The 19,741-nt window shown below is 41.3% G+C and overlaps 1 protein-coding gene across 6 annotated transcripts in view; it reads right to left on the reverse strand.

Annotated features, from left to right (window-relative positions):
• The window catches only part of LOC127637954 (disabled homolog 2-interacting protein-like), a 148,155-nt gene that overhangs the window by 78,753 nt on the left and 49,661 nt on the right, over positions 1–19,741 (reverse strand). For 4 of the 6 annotated variants that reach the window (XM_052119238.1, XM_052119231.1, XM_052119246.1 and 1 more), the window contains one exon: positions 18,188–18,306. The exons of 1 other annotated variant lie outside the window; for it this stretch is intronic. In XM_052119238.1, the coding sequence (XP_051975198.1) occupies positions 18,188–18,306 (119 nt within the window). Of the gene's footprint in view, positions 1–7,249; positions 7,751–18,187; positions 18,307–19,741 lie in introns of those variants that run through there. One more of the 6 variants, XM_052119264.1, reaches the window with a different exon arrangement.

A 19,741-nucleotide genomic window follows, 5' to 3' on the forward strand; every position in this document is an offset into this window, starting at 1 on the left:
GCCAGATCAGATGTGATTTTTATGTATTAAAGTTTAACGTATTGTGCATTTAAATATTCAAAGATGATTTAATGTGAAAGACTTTTGTTGACATGTTGGTCAATAAATATAAACAATTTTGTGTTTCTTATGAGTACAATAATTGAAAAAATATTTAGTTAGTGTAGTCTCTAAAAAATCTACAATAATTGTAATGGAATAAATATAAGAGATACTTACAGTGGGTTTACAAAGGTAAATTGCACCAACTATGTAAGTTATATTAGGTAGACTTTACCTGATATTCTTAACCTATATATTACATGCAAAAATTTTGAAACTTTACTCAAAGAAAGTGGGTCCAAATTGCTGCCTTTATTAAAACCTAAAGGTTGTTTTTTTTTCAGCGTATGTAGGCGAAGCCTGTTTATACCAATTGCGGCGTTGTTTTAAAGTTTGTTCAGGAAAATAAACAAAGGATGTCACATATAAATCATCCTCACTGACAATCAACACACTTCGACTAGTCAAGTTCTCCTTGGTTGAGAAATTCTGGAATGTGCCCTAACACGAGATATTATCAACAAAATATATACCTTAGCAGAAAAAGAAAAAAATATGCATTTCGTCTTAAAACAGAGAGAGATGAAAAGACAGTTGCAATTGTATAGCATGCTTCATATCTCGATCTATAGTCTCTCTCTCTCTTTCATGTGTGCGATTCAAGAATTACATAACCGCAGCCAACCACCGTGCTCAGATCAGGTCATTAACTCTGCCGATCGTCCATCTATTTCTCTCTCATCCCTTACGCCCCCTCCCTCTTCCATCCATCTCTCTATTTAGCCGCCTGGAAAAAACGCTTATAAACAGTAGCCCGAAGAGAAGATAAAATGAGAAAGCACACATGCTTGTACACATGCCCGACAAATAGACAGTTACAGTCAAAGCTATCCATTCCCCGAGGTGTAAGTGATTGGATTATTGATGAATCAGAGAGAATTTTCCATTGAATGCAGCCTATTTGTGCCATGGCCTCCTGTCATTGTGCCATAGAGAAAAGTTCCTCAAATACTCGCAGCAGACCCATATTTTATTTATGTCGCCACTTAAAGGGACAAGACAAAATGTGAGGGGAATGTAACAATCTGACAAGAAAACACGACAAATGCAACAGAATATTTTATACATGCCAGTTTCTTGTACTTATGAATAATGCTGAACATGAATGCATTGAAACAGAGTATTGTCGATAGAGTAGTCTTCTGGTAAGATCAGATGGAAGCTGTTGTTGCTGTGATTTCTGGGGGTGTGACTTACCTCAATGTCCAGCTCTAGAATTGCTAAAATGGCTGTTAATTGTTTTATCTACCAAAGATTTATTTTCTGATCACATAGGAAAGAAACCCTGCCTGGCTCCAATTTAAGCTATAACATGATTGAGAGACTGTAAAAAAAATGATAATAATTTAAAATGTAAGAAAATTGAAAAATCCCATCCTGGATAACTTTAGTGAGTTTACTGAGCAAACTGAGTGCATTCCAGGCAACAGAAGGGTTATAGCATTGATTCTGTATCTCTTTCTGTTTACTCTTGATTTCTCTCTCTCTCTCTCTCTCTCTCTCTCTCTCTCTCTCTCTCTTAGTTTACTTGTCTGTCATGACCACATTTGCTCCCACCTCAGAGGGTAAGAATAACTGTTCTAAAATGTCTTCATAAGATTCACCTGTACTTATCTTGATTCATAACACTAACACATATGGTAACAATCCATTTTAAGCATTTCCTATATGCTGCATCAGATGTCTGTGTTCCTATTTATAGATCAGACTCTCTTGGACAGCATGTCAACTTGTCTCATTGTGGTCCTCTCTCTCTCTCTCTCTCTCTCTCAGAGTCAGTCAACAAAGCTACATGGGTATGATTATTGGAACATAGTCTCAGGTCAACGCATAATAATTTGTAAGATATAATTTGACTTTTATGAAACTGTACAAATTGTATGCCCATATAGACCAACCAATCAACAAACAAATTTTCAATTAATTACAATACATGTTTATTCTGTTGGTTCCTGTTTTTCATGTCTTTTATTTTGAAAAGTTTAGTCCTGTTCATGTCATGTGTTTCCCTCCATGTTTATGTGTCTTGTTGTCATTGATTCTTAGTCTTGTTATTGGTTCTTTCATGTAACTGGTTTATGCTTATTGTCTTGTTATCTTGTTTAGAGTTCTGTTTGTTCATTGGCTTGTGTTTCACTATGTCCATGTATTTTAGACCGTGTTGAGTATTGTGAGTATAACCTTGTTGTTTTGTTCAAGTTAAATCAAGCCAAGCCAAGCCAAGTTAAGTTCTAGTCAAGTCAAGTCAAGTCACGTCAAGTCAAGTCAAGTCATGTTTTGTTTGTGTCAAGTCTAGTCTAGACAAGTTCATGTTTATGTTTCACTTTTCTAGTTAGGGTTTTGGATCTCACTTTTGTTTAATAAACTGCACTTGGGTTCATCACTCCATTGTCATCGTCTCTTCAGTGTCACTGCCAACTACGTTACAGAATACTCGACCGCCCATTATGGACCCATCAGTTCGGCTCCTACGCCTACATCAGGTGAATCGTCCCCTGGAGGACTATGTAATGGACTTCTTACTCTCCGGCCAGTGATGTTGGCTTTAATGAGGTTGCCCACAAAGATTGTTTTCATTTCAGATTGAGTAAGCCAATTTCTTCCTTGACTAGCGGTCACAGTCCCCTCAATCTGGCTCAATATATCGACCTCGCCCTACAGATCATTGGTTCCACGTTCACTGTGGGGGAGGCGGATACCGAGCCAGAGTTCTACGACATGGCTGCCGAGCCAGAGTTGCACGTCATGGCCGCCGAGCCAGAGTTTCACGTCATGGCCACCGTCCATGCCTGCTACGGCCTTTGAAAATGGCCATGTAAGGGGTGCTCTGTAGCACCCCCATTTTCACCTACAGTCACCAAAATTGGTACATATACACTTGCGGCCAAAAGATTGGAATAATGTACAGATTTTGCTTTTATGAACTGAAATGGGTACTTTTATTCACCAAAGTGGAATTCAACTGATGACAATGTATAGTCAGGACATGAATTATGTGAAAAATTACTACAACAATTTGAAAAAATTATTACAAATTTTTCTCATCAAATATTCCTCCATGTGCAGCAATGACAGCTTTGCAGATATTTGGCATTCTAGCTATCAGTTTGTCCAGATACTCAGGTGACATTTCCTGTAGCACTTGCCATAGATGTGTCTTGTTGGGCCCTTTTCACACACCTTACAGTCTAGCTGATCCCACAAAAGCTCAATGGGGTTAAGATCCATAACACTCTTTTCCAGTTGTCTGTTGTCCAATGTCTGTGGTTCTTTGCCCACTCTAACCTTTTCTTTTTGTTTTTCAGTTTTTGTTTCAGTTGATGTACTTATCCTCTTTAGCTGTACCTCTGGCCTTCCACATCTCTTTTTGTCCTTGTTAGAGCCAGTTGTTCTTTGTCTTTGAAGACTGTATTGTACATCTTTGTATGAAATATTCAGTTTTTTGGCAATTTCAAGCATTGTATAGCCTTCATTCCTCAAAACAATGATTGACTGATGAGTTTCTAGTTAAAGCTGTTTCTTTTTTGCCATTTTTGAACTAATATTGACCTTAAGACATGCCAGTCTGTTGCATACTGTGGCAACTCAAAAACAAACACAAATACAATGTTAAGCTTAATTTAATGATCCAAATAGCTTTCAACTGTGTTTGATAAAATGGCAAGTGATTTTCTAGTAACAAATTCGAATTTTGCATGATTACTCAAGGATAAGGTGTTGGAGTGATGCTGGAAATGGGGCCTGTCTTGATTTTATCAAAAGTTACTTTTTTCAAATAGTGATGGTGCTGTTTTTTTTACATCAGTAATGTCCTGACTAGACATTGTGATCGATTGAATGTCACTTTGGTGAATTAAAGTACCAATTTCCTTCCGAAACTGCAAAATCTGTACATTATTCCAAACTTTTGGCCGCCAGTGTATAGTTCTCATCAAGTCGAACAACTTCCAAACTCACAGTCATTAGCTCCGCCCAACAGGATGTCGGCTCTTTCGGATTTTCAGATATTTTTTTTTAAATACTCCTCCAAGGGGATTCATGTGACTGACACCAAATTTGTGCAACATCATGCAAAGATATTTAAGATGCAAAATTGTGAAAATTTGTTATATTTTCAACAGTGTCACCATGGCGAAAAATACATTTACGGTGAAAAATGGTATACAGGAAGTGCCTTATATATTCTGTGTGCATTGTGTGATTTTTTATTATTTTTTCTCCGCAATTTTGAATGCCCAATTCCTAATGCACTCTTATGTCCTCGTGGTGGCGTAGGGACTCGCCTCAATCCAGGTGAAGGAGGACCAATCTCAGTTGCCTCCGCGTCTGAGACCGTCAATCCACGCATCTTATCATGTGGCTTGTAGAGTGTGTTACTACGGAGACATAGCACACGTGGAGGCTTCACACTATTCTCCATGGCATCCACGCACAACTCACCATGCACCCCACCTGAGAGCGAGAGCCACATTATAGCGATCACGAGGATGTTACCCCATGGGACTCTACCCTCCCTAGCAACCGGCCCAATTTGGTTGCTTAGGAGACCTGGCTGAAGTCACTCAGCATGCCCTGGATTCAAACTCGTGACTCTAGGGGTGGTAGCATTGTGTGATTTTGATGAAAATACAGCTGTATGTTTGGTAATGGGGGCTGATCAGATTGATGCAGCTATTTTGGTACACGGTCATAGCGTCACCAACTGGCAGCAGGAAGTATGGCACTTTTAAAAGACTTTGAAATAGCCCTCTTGTGTTTACATGAATTGCTTCAAAATTCTTTAGAATTATGGCAAGACACTGCTGATGTAAAATTTTCAAGGGATATTTGATAACTTAAATAGTGTTGCCATGGCAACACATTCATTTTTATTATTCCTTTCTTCCTATATTTGGGTGTTTTGAGGAACTTGGCATGCTTAAAATTTGGGCTAATCACATGGATGTGATTATTTTGGGTCACGGTCATAGCACCACCACCTGGCCGCAGGAAGTGTGGCTCTTACAACAGATTTAAAAATAGTCCTCTTATATTTACTCAAATTGCTTCAAAATTGTTTAGAATAATGCCTAATGCACATGTCCACCTTGCATTGTTTTCCGATAGCCACCAGCTGGAAATGGACCCATGGTGCTTAGGCCCGTCATTGCTGCTTGCAACTATAGTTATGAATTGGCATTGGATTGAAGCCAAACTATCAATTTGTAGTACTTATAGTACAGAAACTGATAATACAAAAAATAATTAAGGTAAATAAAGAAATACAGGAGACGGACACAAAAAGTAGAAATAAAAAAAATACACAAATTAAAATACACACTAAATTCTGAATATAATCACTGCAAGTCAGAGTAATAAATCACCCCTATTGAGATGCTGGTATTTAGCTACCCACTTTTTCTTTTTTCTCTGTCCTATTTTGTTTAAGCATTCTCTTTTGAGACGTCTTTATCCAGACACAGGTCAGATGTACTATGAAGATTCTGAGGGTGACCCTCTCAAGAGGAGAAGATGCCCTACCACCCTCCTGGTGTTCCAGGAGACCAAAGGAGTAGACATGCCTCAGTAGCACACAACAATTCAATAGACATGAAAGATTGGTCATGACAGTGCAATTAAAGAGGGACTGAGAGAAAACAACACAGACTGAAAGATAAAGGAGAGACAAGAAAGAGAGTCTATTGCAAGTTTAGAAAACATTTTTGCACAGCAGTCATGTTTCTCTTTCTTTTCTTGTATCTTTTTTTAGCATGTTATACATCTTTAATTTGCCATAGCAGTAGAACTGAAGAGATGTCGAACAACAGCTGGTACTGAAGAGACTATCTCCTCTCCTCTCATCCCTCTCTCTATCTCTTTCTCTCTCTTCTTCTCAGTTAGTCAAATAATAATTTTGGCTTTCCTTAAACACTTGCTACTGTCTCATTTTCCTCTGTTGAACACAAAAGATGTTAGGCAGAATGTTAGTCTCAGTCACCCTTCACTTTCATGGCATATTTATTCCAAACAATAAAATAGAATGGTGACTGATTCTGTCTTTCTGCCTAACATCTCCCTTTGTTTTTCATGGAAATAATGTAATGTGTAATTGGAACAAAATGAGGGTGTGGCATTTTTAGATGAACTATCCCTCTAACTGGTTTTGATCAAGTCAAAAATATTATTTAATATGAAAGAGCCAGCTTGGATACATAAGATTGCACCAATAAATGTGATTAAGAAATCAACTGCACTGTTTAACTTATTACAGTGTAAAAACGTATTAAAAAAATAACAAAATAAATATATATTCATATAGTATATATACTTAAAATATTTACTTTTTAAGATTTTAAACTAAGGTAATAGGTTATATTGAATTAAGCTTCACGTGTATGGTATGTGGAAGTTACATATATAATCTAATTAATCATTAATCAAGCTTCAAATCTATAAATGCATATTAAGAGGGGGATGATTTTGAGGACGTGTCTGTATGCATGTGTGAAAAACAGGGAGATTCAGTGTTATGAATGAGAGCAGCTGTTCAACTGTAATGTAATTACAGAGGGAAACACACACATATGCTCATACACAGCCGACAGGCTGAGAAAAGTTCAAAACCTCATGCCATCAATGACAGCAAGTAAGAGCACCAGCATAGACAGAAAACATAAAAACAAAAACAACTGGCAGCCTGCTCTGGCAGACTGGATATCATTCGGCAAATCACTTCTTATCACAAGAAATGACTTGCGAGCTATCAATCACACACTCGATTTAGAATAAAGTTTAAATGTAACTCTCTTTTAGTTTAATAAGACGCTGACATTTCAATAACCCACGTCCTCAGGCAGATGCTGTACTGCTGGCATGAGTCCAATGACCCAGAACATCTAATGTGACCAACATCCCCCATCACACACAGTCTAATTCACATACAATGGACCTGACACATTTTCCCCTCATAAGAATACCCCAGTTTCACAAACGCACAATATTTGAACAAGATTCACAGATTGCTGCATGTGAAAATATAAGTGTATGCGAGACTTCTAGTTTGCATAATCACTTTAAATGTGTTTACTAAGTGAATAACATCTAGACAGTCAAAGCCAAAGAAGCATCAGGGGTGAGGCAAGCATGTCAACAGCAACTGAGCACTTACCAGTCATAATGTGAATTCAATGTAGCAGTCAAAAGGCGGACAGGATGAGGGAGGAGAGGAAAGAACTCTGGAGGTGGGAAAAGAGGGGAAGTAATCTGCTGCCCAGCTCTCTTAAAGCTTCATTTTTCCCTTTCCGCTGCTGAGTGCTTCCCGCTCTCTGCTTCTCTCTCGCTCTTTCACACTCACACTGCTCCGGTTTCTTTTCAGGGGAAGGCGGAGCAGAGAATAAAACTCTCTCTCCCCCGTTCTTACTCTGTCTTCCTTTCTTTCATTCCCTCTCTCCATCTCACGCGCTCTTTCTCTCTCTCTCTCTCTCTCTCTCTCTCTCTCTCTCTCTCTCTCTCTCTCTCTCTCTCTCTCTCTCTCTCTCTCTCTCTCTCTCTCTCTACTGCCCTCTTGTGCTTTATCAGTCACACTGGATCCCTCTTCCCTACACTTCCTCCTGTGCACTCTCTCTGTCAGGTGTTTGTGCATTGAAGACACAAGTTTGTTAAGTTTAGCAAGCTGAATTTTCCCCAGTTCAACCATTATGCAGGTCTTCAGCTGCAAAATTGTGCGGGGCCTAACAAATGTGTACTTTAGTACCCAGACATTTAGTAGTTGTTAAGGAATGGTGATGTTACACAGTGGTAAACACTCAACTGTCCCAACGTTTTTGGAGCGTGTTTCAGTCATCTGATCTATCTACATCTGACATTTTATCAGTTTTTCTATCTACTTGACATTCTTTCTGTCTGTCTGTCTGTCTGTCTGTCTAAATGTTGGGCCTATAAAAACATCAAATTTCAAGCTTTTAAAACTATATTGAAACCATATAGGTTTCCAAGGCCAAGCCATCTTGATAAACTTATATATATATATATATATATATATATATATATATATATATATATATATATATATATATATATATATACATATACACACACACACACACACACACATTTCAACTGAGTGACTTTTTTCAATTTTGTAAATAGCACCTGCCACACAGCTATTTGCACTCCAGTTGTCTGGAGGAAACAACGTGGGGTGTAACAATGGTGAGAATATGATTTTTACTTGCAGATGACCCAGGTTGGAATCCACCTTTTGTCCCACTTTTTCTCCATCATGTTTCCTAACTGCACTCTTAAATGGATATAGGTTGATTGACATGGTGAAGGTCAGGCAGTTGAGTGAAAGGTTTGATCTGAGTAAAATTAACAATTGTTTTGTATAGTAATACTGTACTAACCATGTTGTGTTTTTTTTTTTTTTTTTTTTGGCAGAAGCATAGTTTTAATGCAATTAGCCATGGCATTGCTATAGTTATATGGCATTAATATTGTAACCATGTAAAATGTTGTGGTTACTATGATTTTACTACAAAATACCATGGTCATACTGGTTACTGTAGAAAAACCATGGTTAATTTTTGTAAGGGAAGGTTAGGGTTAGGTTTAGATGAAGGGGTTGGCATAAGGTGCCTGTGGGACTCTAAATACATGCAATAAACATGTTGCAGTGAAGGGTATTAGTATCTGCTATTATTTGCACCAGAATCCAAAAAGATTGGTTTATAAAAAAACAAACAAACAAAAACTATACGTTACATTTGTATTTGATTCTGGGTTCCCAGTTCAAAGGAGTTGTTTTTCTTTGGTCTTGTCTTATCTTGTTTAGGAGGCACCAGGTGAGCCACAACTGCCACTGGTGCCCCCTCAAAAAAACAGTAAGGTACATAAAGCCCCATGCAAACATTGCATTTCGGTTAAAATGTAGGTAATAAGTTATGGTATTGAATGCCCTTCTAATAAGGAACCTACAGATTTAGTAGTCCAAATAGACCCAGCTAAGATCTTTAAGGTCTTATTAAAATCACTCATCACAAAAAATACATATTGACTTTGACAGTTTGATTAAAAGTGGCTCTATCTCAATCTTTAAACCTCACTCTATCCACAGGAATTAGTTCCTCTTTTATCAAATGAAATTTACTGAGCAATAAAGCAATGCTGAGATTTTTTTTTCCCAATATGACAGTTACCTTGACAACATCACCTCTCCAGCTTGGGAGGGCATGTGTGTATGTGTGTGTGTGTGTGTTTGTCTTCCATCTATACAACGTGCATTCATAATTTAAAGAGGCCCTACTATGCTTTTTGGGATTTTACCTTTCCTTTAGTGTGTAATATAGCTCTTTGTGCATTTAAATGGCAACATTTCAAAGTACAAAGTCCACGCAAATGGGAGTTATTCTCTCACACAGACAACACTGCTCAAGAACTACAAGAAACGGCTGGTTTGTAGTCCGGCCATTTTTTCCGTAAAGTATCTATGTCACTATGTAACACATTTGCATAATGCCCACCTAAGGGCTACTTCCTCCCTCAAACAAACATAGTTATAGCTGAGGCCAGGATGAGTTGTGTTAGTGTTAATATCAGTGGTTAAAATTTATTTGATTTATTAGCAGTACAACGACAACCAATGCCGTATTTTCAAGATGGTTACTCCTGAAAGATGGTGCAGTTCCCTCTTTGTTGGGACAATCTGGCACTTCAGGATCACAACCTGTACATTTGTTTGATTATTTGTGGATTAATCTGCACAGCTGTAGGCCTCTGCTAACCTACTAGCTAATGTTATTGTGTTTAAATAGTGTGCAAATCAGCTGCAATTACCTACAATTGTGTAGACTTATGCAGAATGTTGGTCGCAATTTTACATCTGCAATTCACGGTATTGCTCGGCTAACTTGCTATGTAATGTTATTATTTTGGTTAGGGTTTACTATTCAGCTGTGGGCCGGCTTTTACCTAAAACTGTGTAACAAAATGGTCGATCTCAAGAGTCTAACATAATTATGTAATTACAAGCTGTAATGTTACGACCACTATCGGTAGTCCACGGCTAACTTGCTCACTAACCAGGAGTAAGCCTCTGATCTCTGTTCATATCTTTGGGAGAAAAAAGTTCAGTTGCAACCATTCCAGCAAAAGATGACTAAATTAGATGCACTAAGTGTCTTTTACTTGAAGCTTTGTTAGGTTCACAATAAGCAACAGTTTACTTGTAAAAAAGCTACTAAATTAAAACTTACCACTGTGAAACGTCCTGCTCAAGTAGTGCTTGCGAAGGTGGTTTGGGTCGATCAGCTTGCCATTCCAAACCTTCGTTATCAGGTTTAGACTCAAACTGGTATGGCAAAAACCGATGCCATTATTACCATAGTTACAGTAATGTTTACAACTGTTAAGGAAGCCTGAAACTCAGTTATGGTACGGGATGTTATATTGCCTTCACACACTCTACGTGGTTGACTAATCACAGCAGACTAGGCCAGCTGACCAATCAGAGCAGACTGGGCTTTTTGGAAAGGGGGCTTTAAAGAGACAGGTGGTAAATCAGAGCATTTGAGCCAGATGATGAAAAACGGTTTAGCAAAATTGTACAATATAAGAAAAATAGTGTTTTTTGAACATTAAAGGAAGTAAACTTATTCTAGTAGACCCCCAAAATAAAATCATGAACCTGTAAATTAGCATAATATGTGTTCTTTAAATGACCTTTCATTGAAACATATCATGGAAAATATGATTTCCTTGCTCTTTGGAAATACAAGAGGTTGATGCAAAGTACCTTGAAGACATACTTTACTGTACTATCATTTTCACAGTGCAAAGATCCTTTCCCAGTCCATTCTCCACAGATCTTTAATGAAAACTAAGCTGCAATTACAAACCAAAAAATAAATCTTCATTTCCATCACAAACATGAGCACATTTACATATTAAGTATTATTAATATTATTAATAATATATTATACATAATTATATTAATAATATATAACTGCCTAGTCAGTATTCCGAATCTTGAAGGTTAGTCAATCATAACAAAAAGAAGTTATAACATTTATATGTAATTTACATATATAATTCTACAGTAGGTACAGTAAGGTACAGTAGCAAAATAGCATGTTTCATGTTATGGGTCAAAACTCCAGCATTTAGCTAACGAGGTTGTGCAAAACTACTAACTTATATTTTAGGATCCAGATGATTATTATTTATTATTGTCCAATCAAGTTTATTATTATAATATAAAACATTTTTAAATGTATAATACATTTGTAACACAGTCCAATGAAAAGGAGGCGGCGAAAACCGGCTTGACAATATAAATGATAGATTTATTATAAACTTAACCAAAAAGACAAATACAGGTGTCTTTCAGCTACCCGTAACTCTCTCTGTCGCACTGCCGTCTCCGGTCGCCCTTATCCCTCTCTGGCTTAATCAGCCTAACAGGGGGCAAGGTGTATGGAATCACAACCCTGCCCTCCACCGTGCCATATTCCTACCCCAGTCTCTCAGGCCGGGTAGCCCCCGGCATGATGGGGGGGTGTGCCCTTCCAGCCCCATCTGCCGGCAGGTCATCCCCGTGTTCCTGGATCTAGGGAGGGGACAAGGGGAGGGAAACAATAACAACAAAAAGCACGGTACAAACACTGTAACAGTGATAATACCCCCCAAAAAGACAAGAATATTTAAAAAGAGAGGGAAAGGTCAATGCGGAACAGCAGCAGGAGAGAGAGAGAGAGGAAATAATCTACTCGCCGGTTCTCCGATACGCCATAGCTTGGTACCCGGCCACTCCTCCACCCTCTGGCGGATGACAGCCACACCTCCCCAGGCAAATCGTTGGCACGGAACAACGTGGACGGAACGCCCCGCCAAGTTCCGGTAGGCGGAAGGGGTCTCCTCCGCCCTGACCACTCTAGGCGGTCGGTTAGGAGCCCCTTCTCCCCTCGTGGTCAGCAGTCGTTCCTCCGCTCTCAGGTGGCCGGGCACCTCCGTCCCCCGTCGGATGGCCACGGCTGCTCCGTTGGGGTGGATAGTAGTGGCGAGGACTCTACCACGGCGCATCCCTCCTCCTTCCTGTGATTCGGCACCAGTGTAACAAGGTAAAAGGGAAAGGAGGAGGCGAGAACTGGCTTGACTATATAAATAATATTTTAATAACCAAAAAGACAAACACACACACACACACAGGTGTTGGACAGCTGTCCGTAACTCTCTCTCTGTCGCACTGCCGTCTCCGGTCACCCTTATCCCTCTTGGTGCTTAATTAGACTAGTTAGGGGCCGGGTGTGTGAAATCACATTCCGGCACCGCCCTCTGCCCTGACACAACATTTAATAACATTTATAATACATTATTAAATACAATAGCAATATAGATCATATTTACTTCACCTTCACTTTGAGCTTCTATTTTGATGGAACAACTATAATGCACAGCATTGTCAAATTCTATTTGACAGTTTACAATATTACTCATTGCAAATCTGGTGAAACCCTGTCACCTCTTTCATTTCTTTTATACTGTGTTGCGTTTTAAATTTTGTATAATAACTTTAAGAGGCATCAAATATTTGGAATTTCGTGAATAGGTGCGCCTGCAGCACTTCATAATGCACGTGAACTGCTATGAGATTTCTCAGAAAAGCAGAACAAACACCAACCAAAAACAGAGTAGAGACTCAAGCTAATAAACCTAATTGATTTAAGTGCCATGAAAAGCAGAGTTGTTCTCTTTTAAGAGCTATTGACTCTTTCTAATAGAAGCCACAATCAGACTGTCTGGTAACACAAAATGCAGAGACATTTTCAGTCATTTTGAGTACTATAATACTGCAGAAGAGATAGATAGAAAGAGAGAGAGAGAGAGAGAGAGAGAGAGAGAGAGAGAGAGAGAGAGAGAGAACCTCAAGTGCACATAAAAAGAGCTCCACTCACATCAGCCGGAGCATCAGAAACAGAATATCAGCAAAAAAACATCATCCCCCTATCATTACAAATATAGCCATTCTTAGTCTGCTTCAGTCAAACCATGCAAGCACAGACAATTATTACACTTAATCCAGTGGAAGATGATTTTGGGATTGGCAGCATCCGCACATATAATCTAAATTGTGTAAAGAATGGATGAGCAGCACGGGCCGTGGGTTTAGGATAGCAGTCGATGTTAATGCTGATGATCTAAGATAAAACCATGGTGACTCAGAGTCTATGCTAATGGCTAAAGCTAAACTGGAGAAATGCTGCCAGCTAATGCCCAGATTAGCGGGGGGCATGCCAAATCTTACGCTGAGTGCAAATAAAGTATAAACTGGGGCTGTTTGCTGCCAAAATTAAAAACAGAAAGAAGTAAGCGACTGCATCCCACTGGTTAAACATGATTTCGAGCTGGTCCAATTCGGTTGATGTGGGGCTGAGTTCAACCAAAACACAGTATGAACTGGCTGACCAGTTTAACCAGCTTATGCTGGCATAAATGTAGTATATACTGTCGGGCTAGGGCGTACATAGAGTAACAAACATTATCATAATAATATGAGTACAGTAATAAGTCGCTTGTGTTGAACAGAAAAACTCTTTCTTAAAAAACCTGATACATACTGACACATGACGGCTTTGCCTTTCCCTCTGCTTTTCTCTCCAGAACAGTGCTTCTCTCACTAGGCCAGGAGTTTTAGAACTTTCATACCTTCAATAACATCAGAACATCCAAGTACCACCTAGACATAAAGATGTGCTTAAAACTTCTCTGTCAGACTCCTTAAAATCTCAATATATATCTAAAAAAAATTGAATCTGAAAATACCACTGAATCCATTGTTTCGGAGTCCCCAAGGGGAAAGACACAGCGGTAACATGTGGAGAATACGTCACATGGACTTATGGACTGGCAGTATCGCATGTGGAAGAAGTCCCACGGTAGGTCCTACCTGGAGGGGGAGGAGCTCTAAAAACACTGCGATGGGTGGCACAGGGAGCTCTGTAACACTTTATTTTGATGGTCCCAAGTAGATATTTAACTGACTATAAGTGACTCATCAACTGGCTTTCTATAGCTAGTAAACAGTGTTTAAACAAACATTCTGCAGACTTTCAGTAGCCTGTATATAGATCTTTATTAATGACCTTTTAATGGATTGATGTTCTCAACAATAATTTAAGTAGGTCATTAATAGAGATCCTCGGATCCTTTCCGCTGTCCTCCAAAGCAGACAAAGAGCTGCTCAGAGCGTCTATAGCTCTGCAGCAGTCCAAGTAGATGCGCAAAGTTCGCACCGGACACAGCAATGACAAGGCTGGGTCTGCCTCCTCCTGGGTCAGCGCTTGCAGGCTCACAACCTGATCCTTAAAAGGGGTCCTGGGAACCTTGGGTACATAGCCCGGTCAGGGTCTCAATATCACGTGAGAGTGCACCAGACCGAACTCCAGGAAGGTGTCGCTGAAAGAGAATGCCTGCAGGTCCCCAACTCTCTTGATGGATGTGAGGGCAGCCTTCAATATGAGAGCCTTTAGCTCAACTGACTTGAACTGGGCTCAAACAGGGCTCTCCACCCAGCAGGACCACGGGAGATCCCACGAGGGAATGAGGCACGGCTTAGGAGGATTCAACTTCCTCGTGCCTCTAAGGAACCTGATGATCAGATCGTGCTTCCCGAGGGACTTACCGTCCACCGCATCATGGTGTGCTGCTATAGCGGCCACATACACCTTTAAGGTAGAGTGGGTCAGCCACCCCTCCAACCTCTCCTGCAGGAAGGAAAGCACCAACACGACTGTGCATCTCTGGTGGTCTTTACCTTGGGAAGAACACCAATTTGAAGACAAACGCTACTTCAATGCATACAGGTACCTCATAGGAGGTAGCCCTGGCCTGAGTGACCATGTCTACCACCTCCGGTGGTAGGTCACGTAGGTCTTCCGCGTTCCGTCCAGGGGCCAGACATGGAGATTCAAGGGGTCTGGTCGCAGGTGCCAGATGATGCTCCGTCCCTGAGAAAGGACATCCTCTGCTGAAGGATTGCGATCTCCACACACAGGGGAGTGGTGTCCTCGCCCCTTACCGAGGTGAAGCGGATGCTACTTAGCCGAGTGGGATCATCCTGGCTAGCCAGCGTGACGGATTCGAGAGCGCTAGCCATGCCTCCAAGCTCCGAGCGAGAATCACCAAGGGAACAATCGCATCTGATGTACCTGAAGGTGCGGCCTCGCGGTGGGGCAGAGCAGGAGTTGCCACGTTTCCTGAGCCTCATGTCCTGAGCTCGTGGCTGTTCTGAGAGAAATGTCAATGCACTTACCTTGCTCCGCATGCCCACCATAGGACCGGTCAGCGACGGGGGAGGAGGGTGAACGTCCTCATGACTCGTCACATCCACCTGAGCATGGGTGTGTGCGTGCCGCAACTAGACTCACGAAGGCAGTGAACCCGCTTCCATAGCAGCATGCCTGCCATGGACAGTCAGTTTATGGCTGTCCATGGGCATGCAGCGAAATCAAATTCAAAGGAAACAAAAGACTCTCCTCCCAGCCCTCCATCAGGGGATTGAGTGGCCTGTCCACCACCTCCAAGCTTACAGTGGGTCTCCTTGTGCCTGAGTTGCAGGGGTTCTTCGAAGCCTTCCTTGGGTTCTTAGTGCCGGATCATGGGACAGGGGGGCATCAGCTTCATGCGGGGGCTCTAAGTCAGGGCCCGGGCTGCAGCGGAGCCAGTGTCGTCAACCCAGGGGGATGCACTTGGCGACGAGCAGACAAAGTGCAGTACCTTGAGTCATGCCGGGGCAGGATGTGTTGGATAGCCTCCATCTGCTTCTTGACCACTACTGGGCAAAGTCCTCGAAGGTGTCTCTGAATAGACCAGCCTGGGAAATGGGGGCGTCAAGGAAGCGTACCTTGTCGGCATCCTTCATCTCGACCAGGTTAGGCCACAAGTGGTGATTCTATTACACAAAAGTGGACATTGCCTGCCTGAGAGCCCATGCCGTGACAGAGATTGGTCACCGAGCACTGCTCTTGCATCACTCCCACCTCAAGACTACCTCATGCAGCTCTTTCAACACCTTGGCCTGGTGCACTTGCAGGAGGGCCATGATGTGCAGGGCGGAGGCGGCCTGACCAGCGGCACTGTAAGCCTTGGTCGCCAAGGACAATGAGGACTTACAGGCCTTGGACGGGATTCTCGGGGGATTCCGACAGATGGCAGTGTTTAGCAGGCACAAGTGCACTGGAACTGCCTTGTCCACCTAGGGAATAGCTGTGTACCCACTGGCTGCCCCACCGTTGAGGGTAGTGAGAGCGGAGAAGCTCAGAGGTCGGGTCAGGGTAGTAAAAGGTGCCTGCCACAACTTTGAGAGCGCCACGTGCACCTCTGGGAAGAATGGAACCGGGGCGGTGTGTGGCCGTGAACGGTGCTCTGAGCCCAAGAACCAATCATTAAGCCACGAGGGCTCAAGACAGGGTGGAGGGTTCCACCCGCAGCCTGGGCAAGCATCAGCTCCACGTCGGCCTTAGACTGGGCAACCACACTTGAAGGTGGGAGCCCAGTTGAGTCCTCCGCATCCGATTGGATCAGCCCGTTCTCTGATGCTGCGATCGAGAGCTCATCCTGCTCTCGAGCCCCGAATGAGACATCAAACTTGCCCTGCCTGTCTCATCCCAGAACCTGACAAGCGTGCTGGGGAATGGGAGGTCCGTGGGGGATTACCCGGTGTAACCACTCCCATTAAGGTCTCCAAATAGTCCCCAGCGCTAACTGCCGCGGCCTTGTACCCATAGGTAGAAGGACCGGGGCAGGAGGCACCTGGAGTGGCTTTCCCCCTGAAGAAGGAAAGCTGAGACAGAAACATTGCCATGGTAATGCTCTTGCAGTGAGCTGTAGCCCAGACATGTGAGGCAGCCATTATGGCCATCAGAGGCGGAGAGGTAACGACCGTAACCAGGAACTATACACAGACGAAAAGGCATCTTTAAAAGAGTGGCACTGATGGAGAGCGTCTTTTTAGAGGAAAATACTCTATTAGAATATACACTCTCTTTTTAGCTGTCGAAACTCCCAGGGGCGTTCTCTGCACTTGTCCGTACACGAGGGGGAGAATCCGCTGAAATATGATGTATTTCCAACAGAAAAAGCAGAGGTGAATGGAACAGCAGTGGAATTCAATGAATAAAAACCACTCGGCTCTGAAGAAAATATCTGAATGAGTGGTTGCGAGCCAGCTCCTTTTATACCCATATGTCAGGGGGAGTGGCATGGAAATTCCAGTTTGGGGCTCCCACGAGCGACCCCTAGTGTCACTACATCGACACAATTTTGAGTGAGTGACAGATTTTATAATATTGTAAATATAAGCTCTAGAGAAATTCCTTGAAGTTTATGATTTATAAAATCAATGCAGCCTTAATTCATGCCCTCTTCAGACTTTCACCCTGAAAGATTTTAGCTAGAAAATAGGAATAAACTGCTTGATTGGAAAGTTCTACCACTACAACTGTCACTTTTCTGAAAATTATGTGTAACAGTAAATGTATCAACTTGTGGTCAAATAAAGTCCTTGCCAAACTTTTGGAAGCACAAATTTGCACAGAAATGAGCAGAAGCTGAAGAGCATGGCACAGCTGCTGTTTAAAGTGAGGAATATTTATGGGATATGGGAAGGAGAAGGATGCATGAAGGAGCATCTCCGAGAAAGAGGCAGATGACAGATTGGACTGCAAAGATCTGTCGCTTTTCACTGACAAGAGAGGCATGTCAAAAGTGACCTCAATAACCAGACACACACACTTTTAAACAGCACATATACAACACACTATTCACACACACTATTGTTCACTTTGCAGCAAATTATGCAGTACAGATGCAAGAAAATGCATAAACTTACATTAATATATTGAGTTATATTATAATTGGAATGCAAACATATGCAAACACATCTGTACAGGGACACTTTCCTATTCAGCCTGTAATACATCTTACCATCTTGATACACATTAAATCTACTTGACAGGGGTTGCAAAAAAATACAATTAAAAAACCTTACAGTCGAGTGCTCCTCAATAGCTACATAAAGGTTTGAGAATTAAGTAATATAGTTTGTCTTTACCTGTCGTTGTCTACAGATCTGAAGCCTGGAAGGATGTGTCTGAAACTGCTGTTCCTGTCCAGTTTAGGCTGACTCTTAGTGCGCTTTATTGAGCCCTTTAACCTGCGACTCAAAAACCCCTAATGAGAGAATGAGAGAGACAGAAACTCATTTCATCTCTCTTACTCATTTCATACTGATCTTTTACCACCATCTCACTTGTTAATTCTTCCACTTTATACACCCTCTTTATGTGAAAGCACCTGTCACATTTTGTGGCACAAGACTCAACTTCCTTTAGGCAGTGGTTACCATGGAGACAGCAGGTTGGCATCAAGGGCATGGGGAAAGGGAAGCATCAAGTGAGAAAGAGAGAAAAAGAAAGACAGAAAGACAGGGGAACCATAAGACAAGGATATGAGAGTCAAGGACAAAGTATGATCCTCACTGTTAGACCACTTTAGTAGAGAGAGAATATAAAATTATTTCAAAGAAAGTATGTGAGAGTGAGAGTAAAACAGAGGGGAGATAGCAGATCAGATAGCTTCAGGTGCTAGCACAAGTTTCTGACAAGAAAGTGTTAGTAAACAAAGAGAAAGCAGACCGTTCCCTCTCACAATTAACACATCTGCATATTTTACATAATTAAAGCACCCCACTGATTACTTTTCAAAATGTATGCAAATCATCATCACACAAAACATGTCTTAATCAAAGAGCAATCAGTCTGAGTGTTTCTCCGTGCCGTTCTGTGGCACCAAAAGTAAAGGAAACAAATCAGAGGACTGATATACAAAAATAAGACAACGCCTGAATAATACACAAGTCCACCGTCCAAACATAAAACAAATTGTGAAAATACTGCAGCAGATCTGAAAGAAAAGAGAACTATGGAGAGTCAATATTTCAGTCATGGTATGCAATGTTAAGCCATGTTAATAAGCAACTATCGAACAGGTCTGTCAAAGAGGTCAAGGATCTTGACAGTCAATGTCCTTGATATTACATTTACACATTTGGCAAACACTTTCATCCAAAGCGAGTTGATAAAAAGTATTCAATATATGCATTTTATCAACATGTACTGTATGTTCTCTGGGATTCGAACCCATGACCTTGGCGAGTTGGTATTGCCAGCACCTGTTGAGCTATTGGGAGACAAAAACAGTTCAGAACTGTTCCTTGTTCTTGTCCTTTTCTCACACTCTGAGGAGAATTCACTAAACAGTTGAGCCATTATTTGCATGGTATTTCGACATAAAAATCTGTCTTATTTAGTAACCACTCGCAATCTAGTTTAAGCAGGCACAATCAGCACTGATATAGCGATGCGTCATTACCGTTCCTTTCCACGCAAACATGCCTCTTTTATATGTAAATTAGGCTCATTATAGACTCTGTTTGCCATGTGCAATAAACATCGCTCTATGATTACCCGAGGAAAGCATACAGTAAACAGCATTTTATTTAAAAGAGATGTTTGTGAATTTCCTTTATCAATCATAACAGCAGTAATTCTTCAGATAATGATCAAATGATGAAGAAGAGCAATTATAACCAGGCATATATCCAAAT

The sequence above is a fragment of the Xyrauchen texanus genome, chromosome 4 (genome assembly GCF_025860055.1).
Source record: "Xyrauchen texanus isolate HMW12.3.18 chromosome 4, RBS_HiC_50CHRs, whole genome shotgun sequence".
Classification (NCBI taxonomy): domain Eukaryota; kingdom Metazoa; phylum Chordata; class Actinopteri; order Cypriniformes; family Catostomidae; genus Xyrauchen; species Xyrauchen texanus.